At 55.2% G+C, this 16,666-nt stretch overlaps 3 protein-coding genes across 3 annotated transcripts; 2 read left to right on the top strand and 1 right to left on the bottom strand.

The window, feature by feature from the left end:
• Positions 1–872: 872 nt before the first annotated feature.
• M421DRAFT_103491 (uncharacterized protein) lies at positions 873–2,561 on the top strand (the record flags this gene model as incomplete). The annotated part of the gene is made up of 1 exon (XM_033586910.1): positions 873–2,561. One exon carries the CDS (start codon positions 873–875, stop codon positions 2,559–2,561), a length of 1,689 nt encoding a protein of 562 aa, XP_033445203.1.
• A 468-nt stretch (positions 2,562–3,029) lies between these two features.
• M421DRAFT_424365 (DUF300-domain-containing protein) lies at positions 3,030–5,777 on the bottom strand. The gene is made up of 5 exons (XM_033593731.1): positions 5,535–5,777; positions 5,466–5,483; positions 5,364–5,417; positions 4,198–5,317; positions 3,030–4,148 (listed from the first exon to the last, which is right to left on the bottom strand). The coding sequence occupies exons 1-5, from the start codon at positions 5,660–5,662 to the stop codon at positions 3,423–3,425; spliced, it is 2,046 nt and encodes a 681-aa protein (XP_033445202.1). The 5' UTR covers positions 5,663–5,777; the 3' UTR covers positions 3,030–3,422.
• A 3,870-nt stretch (positions 5,778–9,647) lies between these two features.
• M421DRAFT_424364 (uncharacterized protein) lies at positions 9,648–16,356 on the top strand (the record flags this gene model as incomplete). Its single annotated transcript, XM_033593730.1, has 1 exon — positions 9,648–16,356. A coding segment is annotated over exon 1 (6,440 nt), but the record flags the coding sequence as incomplete, so codon positions are not given.
• Positions 16,357–16,666: the final 310 nt, after the last annotated feature.

Here is a 16,666-nt window from a genome sequence, read left to right as displayed (position 1 = left end):
CTGCGCCCAATCACCTCCCGCGCAGGGCTCAACTGCCATCAACCTAAACCCGCCGGTTGGCGTTGCACGTTGACGACTTCTCAATGCGACGCTTCCATTGGGCGCATAACAGTGGGTAGCCAGAGCGAGAGGCGTCGGTCATCTATATCTTGGACGAATGTCGTCCTGTCGCGTGGTGAGCCGAGCGATGTCCTGCTGCAGCTGTTCGACAGGTCTTGATCCTATGTGCAAAGGCCTTCCGGAACGCAAACAACACATTGATTGCGGCTTGGTCTTTATCCTCTGACCTTCTTCTACTGTGGCAATCGCATCTTTCTGGCATTGCGTGTTCTTCTCATTCGTTCTGGTTCTGTTGCTTTTCCGCTCTGCGAGACGTGCTGGCCGCTTTGCTGCCGTTCTTTCGTTTTCCGCAAGAGTGTCGTAGCATTGAGATGGAATAGCTGCCTGGTTTGCAGCATTCAGTTATATGGAGGGTCATCGAAGGAAGAACTCATGGTTGACCATTGGCGTCACCGGATGCTGCGCATCGAGGGATGAGGTTGCGTCAGACAAAGGGCACAATGGTATGTTGAACAAGTTCCTTTTGTCATACAAACAACGCCACTCTCGAGCATTGCGACGGTCGTGATGTTTGCTGCCCTTAGCAGTCCACCTTACAGCTTCACGTCGAGGTCGAGGTACACCGGTTTGCCTTGCTGTCGATGACCCACATTGTGTGGAGCTGCACGACCGCCTTGCATGTGGGCATCTGACATCCAAGTGTCTTAAGCTCTCCCCACAACTTCGATACTGCGGTGTGTGTGCTGGATTCTGCATATACTGACAATCTGCCAGGCCGATCTGCTTCGCGGATATACGACCAGCCTCAAGTTATGCCCGTTTCACCAAAAAATCCCCTGGCCCCACGACCAACGACGGGCCACATCGTGACCCAACACATCTCGCAATGGGTAACAAGCAGTCGCGAGTATGCTGCCAGGGCATCATCGCGGACCAGTCTTTCTACACTCACTCGACCAAAACGATCACACTCTCGACCCAGTATCAGTGCACCCACCAACTTCCGCCACTGTGATGGCTTCGATAGCGTCGAATTCATGGTCGCTGAAGCGCCATCAAGCACCCGCCGCCGTAGCTTTCGTCCCCTCCAGCTTTCCATGTACGGATACGACGGGTGCGGACGACTATCACCACTTCCTGATTTCGAAAGAGAAGACGACTGGACGAGCAAGCCATCACCGCTCAGCATGCCCGCGCCGGCGCGAGTTCGCGGCGATGAGATAGCAACAAAACCATACTTGTCTTCCAATCCTTCATCATATAGCATCCCGAGAAAGCCAGTCGGCTCTGGCTCAAGACGATCAAGCGTGCAGAGCGTGCAAAGCATCGGAGCCCACGAGAGGAGATTCTCCGGTTCGACAGTCGGCACAACGGCAACACCAGCCCTACCGTCGTGGGACGAGGAGCCCAAGGCCAGTGTGGAATCCTTCGTCCGTGGACCAGGCTTGCTTCGACGCACACGCACATCTGGAACGAACACACCCGCCCGGGTGCTCTCCCGCCTCCCTTCACCCTCCCGTACTCGCGCTAACACCGCGCCCACACGACCCAGCAGCCTCCGCAGAGCCAATAACGATGTCGATGAGGCTATCCGCGAGCTCAACACCATCGTCGAAGAGCGTCGTGCCTCCACCTACCGCTCCCAGGTCCAAACACCCTCCCTCAGCACCCGCATCCCTCCCTCGCCTTCCCATCACGTACCCCACTTCGCGCCCACGATGCGTATGCACGTCCGCTCCGAGACTCTCTCAGACATCGGTTCCGCCTTCAGTGTACCCCTCAACAAACCGTTACCCACCCCCCCGTCTTCCAGCACACCCGCGCTCCGCCGCGCGCCAAACTTCTCCCTCTACCCGCCAGCCCGCAACTTCACCGGGCCCCTGACTTCGAACCCCATCACGCCTCCGCCGCCCAAGACGGCATCCAGCACGTCCACCACCTCGCTGCACCGGCTCAGCAACTGGCTGCGCCGCTCGTCCAGCCGCTCCACAACGCCGCGGGAGCTCACGCCCTTCTACAAAGTGGAAGGGCCGCCCGTTCCCGACCTGGCAAGCTGCCCAAGTACATCGCGCAGCACAACGGGCCACGGCAGACAGGACAGCGCGGACTCGAATGACTCGGCTCGAACGGCGGCCACCACGGTGACGCTGGTGAGCAGCTACACGAGCACGCGGTCGACGACGCCGGACTCGGAGGACGCGAGCGAGCGCGCGACGCACCCGCACCCACGCGTCACCGTGCTCAAGGGCACCGGGCGCCTGCGCCGCGTCCCCGCGCCGCTCGTCCTCGCCACCATCGACGACAAGGATATCGAGGCCGCGCTGGGCAGCGAGCGCAGCACGCGCAGCGCCCGCGGGATGCGCGAGATGTGGCCTCCGGCATCGCCCGTATACGACATTCTGCCTGGGCAGGAGATGTTCGCCAAGGACGTCGGGATGGCGATGCACAGCGGGAGGAGGTTCCCGCCGAGTCCTATGGGTATGGTGGGTGTTGCGTTTTAGGTCTTGGCACGTACACGCGTGGAGCAGCAGCGTGTCGGTGCGGTTGAGATGCAGGGCAGACGTCGGCCGGCGGAGATGGGCTGGGCTTTTTACTTCTTCGGGCGCCGAGGGCATATACCCTCCGCTTCGTGCGGATGCTCGCGGCGCGTTCTTGTTCGCTTCGATGAATATACCCCTTTGAGACGCTGTTGCGTTGGAGATGTAGTTGGATGGTAGTTTAGTTGGAGTGAGTGGCAAGAAATCACTCGCATAGCAAGATTCGCTTTTCTTCGTCTCGCCTTGGTGACTGTCATAACTGACAGCGAGCTTGGGTGTAAGATGACCATCCGTGTATTCCTTGTGGTTCTTTCGCTAGGGCTGCAGCATGAGTAGGTCGGTAGTGAAGCCTCTTACCATATCGACTAGCGGTAGTCTCCAGGCTTCCCTATTGCAAACGACATGAAAAAAACACAGCAACGCCACCAAAGATTGTTTCGATCTGTAAACACTCAGGCAACACATCAGAAACGTCAACATGACCACACTCGGATTTCGATGTGTGTTCGTTACACTGTGATTCTCTCCATCGAGGTCCACCATGCCCAAGGCTACACCACACCACTGAGGCAACAAACACAGAAACCTCAAATCGGGCACATATTGAAGTAGATCCAAGAAAGACATGATACCAGGTACGAACAAAGCAATGCATAAATCTCATGTCGATAGCATCAACGCGCAATATCCACAGCAGAAGATAACAACGCCAATATGTACCAAATCAGGGTATATAACTCTGCGCATCCGCGCGAGGTGAGCACAGTATACTTGCAACTTGCTCCAAGAGAAAATGGCAACCATCGTGTCGTAAGATAATATTCATCATGAGTCCTGCCCCCAGACGTTGCGCTCTTCCCTAAAGCTGCCGTAGTTGGGGCTGGGCCTGTCCTCATGCGGGCTCTTTGCCGCGTCTTGGACGTCTCCACTGTCGCTGTAGTCGCGTGTCTCCCAGAGCTCAGCTTCTTCGTTGACGGGAGGCTTGAAGTCTTTCTTATCGTCTTCATCTTCATCGTCACCTACTCTGAAGGGATAGTCAAGGTCGTGTATGCGCTCGGGATTGTGTGGTTCGGGTACATCGGGTGCGAAGCCCTCGCGCACATCCTCGACCGGGCCATCTTGCAGATATGTGTGGACGAAGTGCTTGTTCTCGACCTCGTTCCAGGCAGGCCCACCTTCCTTTCGAGCACGGACGCGATCGACTTCTTCAGCCTGTTTGTCCTCGACAACAAGATCGACAAGCTGACTCTTGTCTGACTTTGCAGATGACGAGGATGACGATTTCTGACGAAGCAGGCTAGGGACCAAGTGACCGTGCGAGTGATGCTTTGATGATTCACCATTGCTGGACGAGCTGCTCCGCTGCTTGCCCTTGTCGCGCTTATCGTGCTTGCCGCTGTCCTCTTGGATCTTTTTGATCTGGCTCTTTCTCCTTCGCTTGTTATCAGCCGTCGGCTGGAGGAAATTGCGGTTTGTGGAGGCGGTTATGATGGGAGGTCCTGTCGAGAAGCGGTCCTCACGTCTGGGGCGGTGTGCCTCAATGACTGGGTACTGCGGACGTGTCAGTGATTGTCTCTACATTTCAGAGCTGGGAAGTTACATTCCAGTCGCCAAACTCCAGCGCGCGGGCATTCTCGAATAGCCTTTCATCTTCAGGCTCCAGCGCCGGCTCCTCGACTTGGTCTGGAGTTCCGTACTTGGCACCCTCAAGAGCACGATGCGGCCCTGGACTCATGGCTCGGGCGCGACCATGGGATACCTTGTTCAAAAGTGGCTCGTGCTCCGATGATTGACCGGGCTTCGGTAGCCAGTACTTGCCCTTGCCGTTTCTCTCGTATCTCATTCCCTCCTTCATGCGGGCAGCACGCGAGGACGATTCTTCGTGAGCGAGTACATTGTCTCGAGCGTCAAAGTGGCGGTAGTCGTACTTGTTGCCGGCAAAGGTCTCCTTGGTGTCTTGGATGAGATCCAAGGGGCCGAAGGCGTCGCGCAAGGCATACCTGACAGGTAGGCGAGCAGCAGAAATGGTGTTGTCAGCGTAGTCGTGCCACGAGAAAGCGTACCAATGTGCGAGTGCGAAGAGAGGCATCTCGAAACAAATGAGGGCATCTTGGATAGCGGTAGCGAGATTGTCGGGTGTGTAGCCTTCAATGTCGTCCGGGATGGCCTTCAAGAAGACGAGGATGGAGAGAAACAGACCCTGCCAGTACGAAGCGAAGATGATGCCCTTGATGCACAAGAACTTGGGCATGGGCCTGAAGGGCTGCAGATCCTCTGTCATGCACACCCAGAACATGGCAAGGGCATACAGACACACTGTGATGCTGACATTGTAGATGAAGCTCTCCCAAAAGTAGCCAGAGGAAATGCCAATGTAGCCCTCCTTGTAGACGCCTGTCGCTTTCATAATGACACCGGCCAGGGCCAGCAGCGGCTTGACCCAGGTGTATTGCAGAATGCCCCGTTTAACAGCGAGGAAGGTGTGGGGGTCGGAGATGTCGAGCTTGGGGAGGACCAGGCTCATGGGCCACGGGTGGGCCACGGGCGCTCTGCCTGTCATGAGGATGATGAGGGCGCGCTCGCCGCCGATGAAGTTGATGAGGAGCTGGAGGAAGGTGTAGATGGTGAAGGCTTCGTAGATGTCACGGAGGGGATCGATCCACACTGCTGCTTGGACAGACATGAGACTGCCCCACGAGGCAGCAGCGTAGATGGGCACCCTGTGCAATGTGAGCGGAGGCGAGGTAGAGAGGACGGCGTGTGTACATGAGGAGAATGCGCACGACATATCGCTGGAGCAGCGGCTTGCGGTAGTTCTTGCTGCAACGGCGTTAGAAGGCGCGTGCATGCGCAATGTGGTGAACTCACGTCTGCAGCCAGACCGCGCTGCAAGCTACGTCAGCGGAGGTACCAAACACAACAAGCCATGGAGCTCACACGAAAGTAGTCAGACTGGCCATGAGAGAGCACACGCCGGCGACGATGATGACGGCGTGGCCGAGCCTCTGGCCAGTGCCGCCCTCGACGGTGGCCATGCGCACGTCTGGGAGGGTGCCTGCAGCCATGGGAGGAAAGGCGTTCTGGGGGAGGAAAGGCGTTCTGGGGGGAGGAAAGACGTTCTTGGGGGGGAAAGACGTTCTTGGGGGGGAAAGACGTTCTGGGGGAGAAAAGGCGTTCTGGGGGGAGGGCGGGGCGTGTGGGGTGGAAAAGGCACTTGGGAGATAGAGAGCGGCGTCTCTCAACTGCAGCAGGAGCCAGCCATGGTGTGCGACGTTCACCAGCGTGCGGTGGACTAGAGCAGCGTGGTGTTGTGGTCGTGGGCAGGTGCTTTCTTCTTTGAGGTGGCCCTGGACCCAGCTCCGCTTGACGTGCAGCTCTGAGCTAGCCATCGTGGGCCATGACGCGCGCGCCAGAACGCCAGAACGCCAGAACGTCAGAATCCTGGGCGTCTGGACTTCTGGGCCCTGAGCAGGCGTTGGTGAGTCGGCGTCTTTTCTATCGGCGCCGTGCAGCACGAGCAGCCGTCCTAGACGCCAGGCACCGAGAGGCTGCAGCTGCACATTTAGCATCCACAGTACATCGCCAGCCGTCTGCCGGTCCGCTCAGTGCTCAGCGCGCCTTCCTCCCGCGACGTGACCATGCGCGCTGCAGCACCATGATGACCTGCGGTCGCCTCTCCACACCGCGCTGCAAACATGGCCGGCGGAATCGTCGCAGAGCCGCTGAACCCGCGCGACGGCTTCAATTGGTGAGCTGAGCATTCCCAGACGGCCTCGACAGCCACACTCATGCCTGCAGGGTCTTCCTGGTGGAGCTGCTCATCTGCGGCATTCTGACCATCTTCTTCTTCTTCTACTTCAATCGCCTGGTTGCGACGCTCATATCCTACGCTGTGCGCGCCTACACCTGGCGCAACTTCCACGCCTACATCGACATCACCGGCCTGCAGATCTCCCCCCTTGCTGGCCGCATCTTCTTCAAGGATATACGCTACCACGGCCATAACGAGACGATTCTGGTCCACGGAGGCTACATCACCTGGAACTACTGGCTGCGGCGAGCGAGGAATGCCAAGGTGTACGCCCAAGTCGACTCTCACACCGACGACGACGATGACAGCAGCCATGCGCCAAGCACCTCGCCATCACCCTCGCCCAGTCGGAGCGGGAACCTGGACAAGGCGGAGAAAGGAGGCAAGCAGACGCCCAAGCAGCTGCCATGCCGCATCTCCATCAAGGTCTCTGGCCTCGAGGCCTTCATGTACAACCGCAGTCCAGCGTACGATGGCATCGTCGAAGCCTTTGAGCGCAAAGCCCGTACCGACACTGGCGAGTCGGTCAATGGCCGCACCTCCACCACCGGTGGCTCGCGTAATGGCTCAGCAGCGCAGTCTGACACGTCACGCGAGGATGAGCAGCATCACAACAAGCCGAGGAAGAACCCCCCCGAGAAGGAGAAAGATGCTCTGCGCCCCGACACAAGCCACTCGACCGCTTCCACGCCGAAGAAGGACAACCTACCCGCCTTCCTCAAACTCCTGCCCGTCCATGTCGACGTCACGAAGGGTGCCATCGTTGTTGGAAACGAGAACACGTTGGCCGTAATCACAGCGCAGTTCGAGAAAGCCACCGGTGTCCTCGACGCCGACTCAAGCGGGCCTCTTGACGTCTACCAGCAGCTCTTTTCCTTCTCAGTCACCCACCCGCTTGTGCACATGAAACCGAACCCGGACTACAAGTCCAGTCAGCTCGACTCGGCCGCGCAGTACAAGAAAGAGTCGGGGAACGGTATCGCTGAAGAGATGATCATTGAAAAAGATGTCACGTATAAGAGGCGGAAACCATGGTCGAAGAACATTCCCTTCCTGTCTGGTCTCTTCTCAAGATCGTCAGATTCAGTGCACACGCATTCAAAATCTGCTACGAAGAGCAGCAAATACTTCACTCCTCAATGGCACTTCCCAGGCCAGGAAAGATGGAAGGGTCTAGCGCGCTACCTGGATGATAGTCAGAATGACGGCCATGGCGAATGGGATGGAATCGAATATGCCAAAACATCACTCATCGCCGATATTCCCTCTGTGAACTTCGACTTCTACTGGGACGTGACGGGTCCAGTTCCCGCTGAAATCGACAATGGCATGTTCGTTGACCCTAGCCGCCCGAACGACATCAACGGCAGCACCCCTCCACACTACGGCATGGACATTGAGATTTACGGTGGGACAATCAACTACGGACCCTGGGCAGACAGGCACAGAGGTGTCTTCCAGAACATCTTTTTCCCGGGTGCACGCGTCGATGCTGTGCCTGCCGTGGCGCTGAAGACGGGAGATTTTCGGGCACTTTCAATATTCAAGATATTTCTGTGCATCAAAGATGATACAATACTTCGCATACCAGTCCGGGAACCATCCAAAGACTGGAAGTGGAAGGGCAAAGCCCACACGCTGGCAGCGCACGAAAAGTCGGCAAACGACAAGGGAAAGGGAAAGGGAAAGTCTCGAAAACGCCGGGGCAAGCAGAGAGATACTACTGCGGCACAAAATGTCCGCCCTTTTGCTTGGATCGACGTCAAGGTTGCCGGCGACACCACTGTCAATTACCTCATGGACATGGTCGCATCCGAACAAGGCTTCGGCAACAAGCTGGATGTATCGATTCCGAGTATAGAGATCTCATCTAGTGTCAACCATGGCCTGCTCTGGCGGTCTGCGAACATGGCGCTCAACTGCGATCTGTCAGCACCCCTAGCCTGGAACACGTTGCGAACATGGATGTTCAACATCAAATGTCAAGACCTCGAGCTGTTCATACTCAGAGATCACCTGTTCTTGTTGACAGACTTGGTTGCTGATTGGGGTGCTGGTCCACCGCCCGACTACTTCCTTTTTGTGCCCTTCCGCTACCTCTTGCATGTCGAGTTCAACAACTTCAAGCTCTTCATGAATGCCAATGACTCCAATATCGTCAACAACCCGGCAGACCTTGACGACAACAACTTTGTCATTCTATCGGGTCAGCATCTGCGTGGAGATGTAACCATACCCTTGGATAAGTTCCGGCCACTCGAGAACCAAATCGAATTTGACGTTCGTGGCGAAGACATGAGCCTCGAGGTCTCTATGCCCTCGAAAAACACGCTTCGGACATTCCTCAAAGCGCCCAAGCTGGCCAAACTTGGCGGGCTGACTATGGTCGGATCGTACACATACGTCACGACCACAGATCCAATGAACACGGACAGGCTGTATCTCGACATACAGGGACACAAACTCACCTTGGAGCTATATGGTTGGCTCATCCATCACTTGATGAAGATCAAAGACAACTACTTTGGCGACGACATGCATTTCAAGACGCTCGAGGAGTATCAAGGACTCCCAAGCACCAGTCTATCTAAAGACGGACAGGACGCTGAGAAGCAGCCCGTCAAGATATCGAACGATCTCGACGTCATTCTCTGCCTGTCAGTGGATGATGCTGGCATCCTCGTGCCCGCCAATCTCTACTCAGCCGAACGCAGCATTCGAGCCGATCTGCCGTATATATCGGCGGACCTTCGCTTCACCAACTACTACATGGATCTGATGGTGAACTTCAGCCCGATCAGCATCTCCCTGTCAGAGCCACCTGCTAGCCCAGAGTCCAGTTCGGAACAGCTTCATGGATCCTCAAGTGGACAGACGGAGCTCTTCATAGACTCCATCGTTATGTTTGGTCATCGTTTGTTCGGTCTTCCACCTACCGAGCCTACCTACATTTGTAATTGGGACTTTGATGTTGGCAAAATCTCTGGAGAATGTACACCCGCCTTCATTGAGACAGCTGCTGGAGCAGCACGGTCGTTTGCATTCACCCTCGACGACGATGAGAACTCGCTGCCACTCACCGAGATTCCTATTGTCCATGATGCTACCCTGCTTAGACTAAGGACACAAGACATTCATCTGTGGCTTCACGTTGCGCCAGAAGCCCTGCTGGTCAAAACCAGCGCCATAACCTTAGACTTCAATGACCTTGCAGGTCCAACGTTCTCCCAGCGCCTATCGGCTTGTGTGCCGGAGTTGACTATCGGGGCTGTCGATGCCCGATCAGCGTCACGTCACCGGGCACGCGCAGGTGAAAAGCAGATCGTCGAGACCCATGCATTCTTCCAAACCACATTGTCGTTGAACATGCTCAAGCGGAAGCTCGACTTCACGGCAGACCGCGAGAGACAGCAGGCACACATGCGGGAGCAGGATCAACGCACCAACCGAGCCAACTTCATGTTTAAACACGAATTCGATGACGCTTTTCATCCATCAAAGGCCGCACTGAACAGTGTACGCCCACCAGCGATGCAGTTTCCGGACATACCACAGCCAATCTTATTCTACGGACCACGAACGAATGAGACAATGTCCATGAGATCTACAGCTTCGCTGACCAACGAGTCATTGCCCAGAGGCCGACGATCCGGCGCAAACTCGACGCGGTCAGTATCGAAGGGCTCGCTCGCCGGGAGCATTCGATCTTCCCTCAAACGTAAGCATACTGTTGCCACTGCAGAGTCCAGTAGAAGCCGCACTCTACTTGGTGGCTCCTCAAATCGTGCAGAGAGCGAGAGTCAGTTCTGCACACCAGCAGAGGAGCAGGAACGATTGAGACGCAACCTCGCTCCTACCTCTGTGGCGCTTTCCAGTTCCTTAGCCCCCCCGTACTTTCCATTGGAGCAGGTGTATCCTGATCTGACCGACGTCCCTTCCGTTCCTGAACTACCGCCACCTTCGCGGAACAAGCGGGGCGATACCTTGGTCTTGAATGATGTGTTCACCGGGCACTTGGATGAAACCTTCGCACACACCTCCCTCCTCATAAGTACAGAACCCGGCATCCGGATCTATTGCACCCCGGATTTCATCAAATGTATCTCCAACTTGGTGGAGATCATTCAACCTCAGCGCCCTGAAGATCTGCTAGACGATTTCCAGGTCAAGGTTATGGGCAAGATCTTGGATAACAGGTCACGGCTCGAGGGTATTGGGAGCTCTTTGGAGTTCAACGTACGAGTGCCTTTTGCTCATGTTCGCTTTCACCATGGCTTTGGCCCTAGTCCGTCCTCGCCAGCTGGGAAGGATCAATACGATTTCATCGCGAACAATCTTGAGCTGGCTGCACGAATCAAGAAATTCCCTGGAGAACAAGCCGGCGAAGACTCTCTGGCCTTGCATACCACGTTGGGGTCCCTAGGGCTCTCAGTGACGGAGCGTGTTCTGCAAGGTCCAAGCGAGGGTGTTGCAGTACAAGCCGAGTTGCGAGATGTCATGGTCTGGTCCCTGATGAACAAAGAAAGTTCGATCAACATCTCTTTCCGATTATTCGAAACTGCTGCGGCCAGCAAAAAGATCGAGTACCTCGCGTCACTGGCCCACCGCACAACAATACTGGCCGAGGAGCTGACAATCGGCTTCGTTGAAGCTGATGAACGACAAGACGACAGGCTACGTTACCTGGCGTGGTACCTTACGAGCGTGCAAGATCAGTACGCTGATCCAGCTTTCCTGACCAAGGCCTCGTACGCTCTGCGTGCGGCTAGAGATCACCTGCGAAGTCACGATTCATGGAAGATCATTTCACGCTTCCGCCATACTTGGCAATGTCTGCCTTCATACGAGAAGCACGACTTGACCAGGAAGTGCGCCCAGCGGACCATAGGCTGTCCCGAAGACGCCGAAGAAGATATCATAGCGATGTGGGATCAATGGCGAACATGGGATCTTGCACACGTCGACAAGAGTCTCGCTATGAAAGTGCTTTTCGGCCATGTCGTAGACAGTCTACCAACACCGGACTCGGCACCTTTGTATCTTGACATCAAGTCTGGCGGAGTGAAGCTGATAATCGACCCTGGAGCGAAGCAAAGTGAGGTCGAGCTAGTCATCCTTGCAATCAATGTTGCACTCCTGCCACCAGTAAAAGAGCCAGATGCGCTCGGGGTAGTGGCCACAGACACCCCTACGAGATCATCTACCGTGCAAATCAGCTCGAGAGAGACTCTGTTCCACATCCACTGGGAGATTTGTGAGCTTGCAGAAGCACTCACGAACTTGTTCCTTAAAGAAGAAATTGCGCTTGATACGACGGCGCTGTCCAAAGCCAGTCCGCCAAAGCAGAGCAAGAAGACGGCTCATCACCAAGATGTTCAAATAATCTTTGCTACAGATAAGTCACAGATCATCCTGGACACGATCAATCTCCGAAGCGTTATGACCGGACGCCGGTTACGCTTCTCGTTCGTAGATGCGAACAAGAAGCCCTCAGACCTTGGAGAGACCCTAAGTGCTCACCTACACCTCGAGTTAGCCGTAGGTGAGATATTTTCGCGCTCGCGATCGCTTGCCAAGGCGCAGTTCGAGCGGCCAAGTCTCTACTTCGCCCTTGTTGAACACGAGAAAGGCAGCAACATCCCCGACGAGATCAAAGCTGCCGCCACTAGTCAAATGATCATCATCAAGGTCCAAGAGGATATCATGGGTTTTGTCGAGGTAGTCGATTCTGTGCTCCGAGACGAAGTCGTCTACTTTCAGCGCCAGGCAAAGGCAATGCAAACCATCACGAAAAGGGAGAAGGACGTACAGCCCAAGATCAACAAGGTCAAAGACGCACAACTTCCCAATATCACACTGGCATTGTTCATGGACGCATATCAAGTTGAGCTTGCGCTACTTCATCCTCTTGGCTGGTCTATATCGGGGAAATCGGGACGCATCGCCGTGGTGCCAACGCTCGGCAAGAACGTCACCCTTCGCGTTGACTACGATCTTGACGCCAGTTACCACAGGTTGTATAGTACGTCTGACGAGGGCTCACATATCATCAGCTCTTTGCAGCTACCGGCCGTCAATGGCCGACTCAATGTTTCGCAGACTGACCAGGAAACGCGTATCACGGCTTCCGGGATCATCGATGTCATTCAGATCCAGGCCTCGGAGATGCAGGCTTTTGTCACGACAATGAACAAGCCCGAGATTATTCAAATGCTGGATGCGGTCAAAGACGATGTAGAAGTTCTGAAGACCCACATCCAAGAGATCTTCCCGCCAAGTGCAGACGGTCATGTTGCAAAGCCACCTACGGCTTCGAAAGACGTGCTATTTGGAGTACAGATGACTTTCTCCGGAATGAATGTAGTTGCAATAGCACCTGCGAAAGACTCGAATTCTCCAACCGCGCATCTGGCCTTCCGCTTGTCATCCGTGCAGTTGAAGGCTACAAACATAGACTCGGATGGCAACGCAATGATCTTCCCAGAAGCCATCGTGCGGATACACGAAGTCACTGTGGATATAACGCTGGAGCATGGGAGGTCGATGCGACGCTGCGGAAATCTTACGTTCAGCGCAATCCTCCAAGCCACGACAGAAAAGGACTCAGATCCTCAGCGACGACTGTATCGTATACGCAGCTCGGGTCTGGAGATCAACGCCTTTGCTGATACTGCTTCGGCTGTCGTGGACGTTATGAACCACCTACAAGATAAGATCAAGGATCTCGATCTATCCAAGGAGAAGAAGTATCTCAGAAGGCTACGCCATACTAGGAGCAAACTCTCAAGCAAGTGTGCCAAGAGCGTCAAGAGCCCTGCGGATGCCGATAATGACAGCATCGACTCGGGCGCCTTGTTCACCTCGACCTATTCCATGGAGCTACTCGACCTGCAAGCCACGTGGATAGTGGGCAACTCTATTGCACCCTTTGCGAACACTGAACCCGAAGATCTCGTCTTGTCCTTCAAATTCATCAACCTCTCCACGCAAAAGGATGATGCGGCGCGTCTGATGATCGAAGACATGCAGCTGCAGATGGTGCCTATATCTGCTGACAAGAAGGCACGATCGCTCAACTCAGCATTGTTGCCGAAGATGCAGTTCAATGTAGCCTATGCTTCGACGAAGGACACGCGAAATCTTGCTTTCCACGCCGCCGGTAAAGCTCTAGACCTTCAGCTCGACTCCCACTTCATCCTTCCTGCCAACATGATTGAGCGCTCGATCGCGCTTGCAGGTATGAAATTTCGCAAGGCTTCTGCAAATTGGAGCGTGACCCCTACCACGTCTGGCGCGCAACGGAAGAGCCCCTTCGGCAACAAGCGACTGTCATCGCTGACAGTGGACGCAAACTTTGCTGGAGCTGTTGTGCACATCAATGGACGAGAAGGTCCATCCACACATGGAGCGTCGCATCGATCACAACAAAAGGGAAGATACAGTCAATTCGTTGGCGATGACTCGAAAAGCAGTCTTGCCCTCCGAGCTCCTGGTGTTGCGCTACGAGTAGAGTACCAGGACCAAGGGCATGATCCATCGCTAAACGCTGAGCTTCGCGTCGATGGTTCTAGCAATACTTTACTGCCAACTGTGGTCCCTATCATCATCGACATCTCGGACAGTATCAAGGCTGTTGTTCGTGACAAGGACAGTGATGATTCTTCCGAGTCGCTGCAGGAACAGAAGTCGCAGGTCCAAGTGAAGGCCCCCGCAAAGTTACTTGATGAGGATAACAACATCATCAACGCTGACCCCTCGGCTCTCCTGGGTCGAACTAGCCTCAATCTCGGTCTCAGAATTTGCAAACAAGAGTTTAGTCTCAGTTGCCAGCCGATTGCGCGTGTCGCAGCTATTGCCAAGCTCGAGGACATCTATGTTACGGTCAACAGTGTAAAATCACAGGAGCATGGGCATTTCTTCGCAGCATCTGCCGCGTTCACGAAGCTCAATGCCACTGTCCAGCACGTGTACTCACGCGAGTCGACATTCAGTCTCGACGTGGAATCGATTGTTCTATCATTGATGAACAGTAAGCATTTAAGTGGTACCAGCGGTATCTCTGCCATCCTCAAGATCAGTCCCACAGTACTGCAGATCAATGCTCGACAGCTACAGGACTTCTTGTTGTTCCGCGAGATCTGGATCCCACCCGAAATTAGGCAATCGCCTCACCCAGCAGACGCGAACGTCAATCCTGATCCCGAGCCACAAGAGTACTTGATGCAACGCTACCAGCAGGTCACGACTGCAACAGCCTTCCCGTGGAGCGCCAACGTGGCTATTGCAGATGTGAAAGTCGATCTCGATCTTGGCCAAGCCATCGGCAGGTCTTCGCTGCACATCCAAAACGTGTGGGCTTCATCGACGAAAGGCACCGACTGGGAACAGAACTTGTGCATTGGTATCGAAAAAGTTGGCCTGGAGAGCACGGGTCGCACGAGCGGCTTTGCAGAGCTGGCTGGCGTTAAAGTGCGAACGTCTATCAGATGGCCGGAACGAGCGCCAGACAAGCGGTCTACACCACTCATACAAGCGTCCGTTGCCTTCAGTCAACTGCGTGTCAAGTCTGGCTTCGACTATCAGGCTTTTGCTGTCGCCGATATTGCCAATTTCGAATTTCTCATGTACAACGTTCGCGACGACGACGGCTCGGGCCAAGACCGCCTTGTTGCCATCCTTGACGGTGACAAGGTGCATGTCTTCGGCCAAGCCACGAGTGCGGCCCAGGGCCTTGCTCTGTATCAAGCCATCGAGCGACTCGTGCAAGAAAATCAGCAAGCTTACATGCAATCGCTCAAGGATATTGAGAAGTACCTGAGGCGCAAATCGTCGGTCTCCCAAGCCTTTGGTCGCTCTCCTTCACAGAGTATGATTGCCGCCGAGCTCGAGGAAGACGACACTTTCAAGGCACCCATCTCTCTCCACACAGATGTAGTTGTGACCCTTCGCTCCGTTAACCTGGGCGTCTATCCCGGCACCTTCCTCGACAACGTGGTCCTCAAGCTCGAAGCAGGCGACATGCAAGCGCGCTTCGCCGTCGCGCTCGAAACATCCAAAATCCACTCCAGCCTCGGCATGACACTGGGCCAGCTCTCCGTAGCGCTCTCCTCAGTCCCGAACCGCAAGACACCCAAATCTGTCGCCGACTTGACCGTCGAAGACATCGTCGAAACCGCGCGCTCCGCCCGCGGTGGTACCATCCTCCGCGTCCCCAGAGTCATAGCCACTATGCACACCTGGCAGATTCCCAAGAACAACCACATCGACTACGTGTTCAAGAGCAGTCTCGAGGGGAAGGTGGATGTGGGCTGGAACTATAGCCGCATCAGCCACATAAGACAGATATGGACTAATCACAGTCGCTCGCTTGCAAGTCGCCTCGGCAAACCGCTACCGGAGAGCAACATCAAAATCAGCACGGGGCAGACACTCGATGGACCTGGCACCGACGGCGCAAACGACACCAAAGAGCTCACGGCAAGCAACACGGCTGCCAATACTGGTCCGAACCGTTCCCGCGCGCTCTCGGTCAGCACGAGCCCAAACCCGAATGACCCGGACTCGGAGCAGGAGAAAATCACCGCCGTCGTCAACGTCCCGCAGAGCAGATACGAGTACACGCCCCTCGAGCCACCAGTCATCGAGACGCCGCAGCTGAGGGATATGGGTGAAGCGACGCCCCCGTTGGAGTGGATTGGGTTGCATCGCGATCGATTGCCGAATGTCACGCATCAGATTGTTATCGTCACGTTGTTGGAGATTGCGAGAGAAGTGGAAGATGCTTATGAGCGGATTTTGGGGAGTAGTTAGACTGAGCGTTCAAGAAGTGAAGAAGGAAGCTGTACATATGGGGTTCTTTCAACTCGGCGTATGGGTCACAGCTTGGGGTTCGCATTCATGGCGTTGGTGTGTATAGATGGTGAAATAATTATCTGCTTTTCTCTCCAGATATTGTCTACGCCACTTCCTTTCAAGTTGATTTATGTCCCCAACGCCGGTGCCCCTTCTTCCCATCAAAGAGCCTCTCTCAATTCACCACATCCTTTGTCACGGAAACCCAAGTCACCTCTGTGGATTCGCTGTATAAGGCCTAACGTTGCCATCGCAGAGTCGCTAAAGGACCATCTGGCCCCGGCTATGGCCCCCAACCTTTCGGCCGAAGCGCGAGGTTGAGTTACGTACGCACCAGCACTGAAAGAGCACCACATTGGCACCTTTGCATCGCAGGACTAGTCCTCCGGCGGCTTCCGGAGTGACC

Source organism: Didymella exigua (genome assembly GCF_010094145.1).
Source record: "Didymella exigua CBS 183.55 unplaced genomic scaffold M421scaffold_34, whole genome shotgun sequence".
Taxonomy (NCBI): domain Eukaryota; kingdom Fungi; phylum Ascomycota; class Dothideomycetes; order Pleosporales; family Didymellaceae; genus Didymella; species Didymella exigua.
This window is presented reverse-complemented; position numbering and strand designations above follow the sequence as displayed.

Bases quoted from the DNA above. Each gene is read 5' to 3' on its own strand.
- M421DRAFT_424365 (XM_033593731.1), bottom strand. From the start codon at position 5,662: ATGGCTGCAGGCACCCTCCCAGACGTGCGCATGGCCACCGTCGAGGGC. The intron at 5,318-5,363 runs GTACACACGCCG...CACATTGCACAG, and splicing joins GTCGTGCGCATTCTCCTCAT to GGTGCCCATCTACGCTGCTG. The intron at 4,149-4,197 runs GTAACTTCCCAG...ACACGTCCGCAG, and splicing joins TGGAGTTTGGCGACTGGAAT to TACCCAGTCATTGAGGCACA.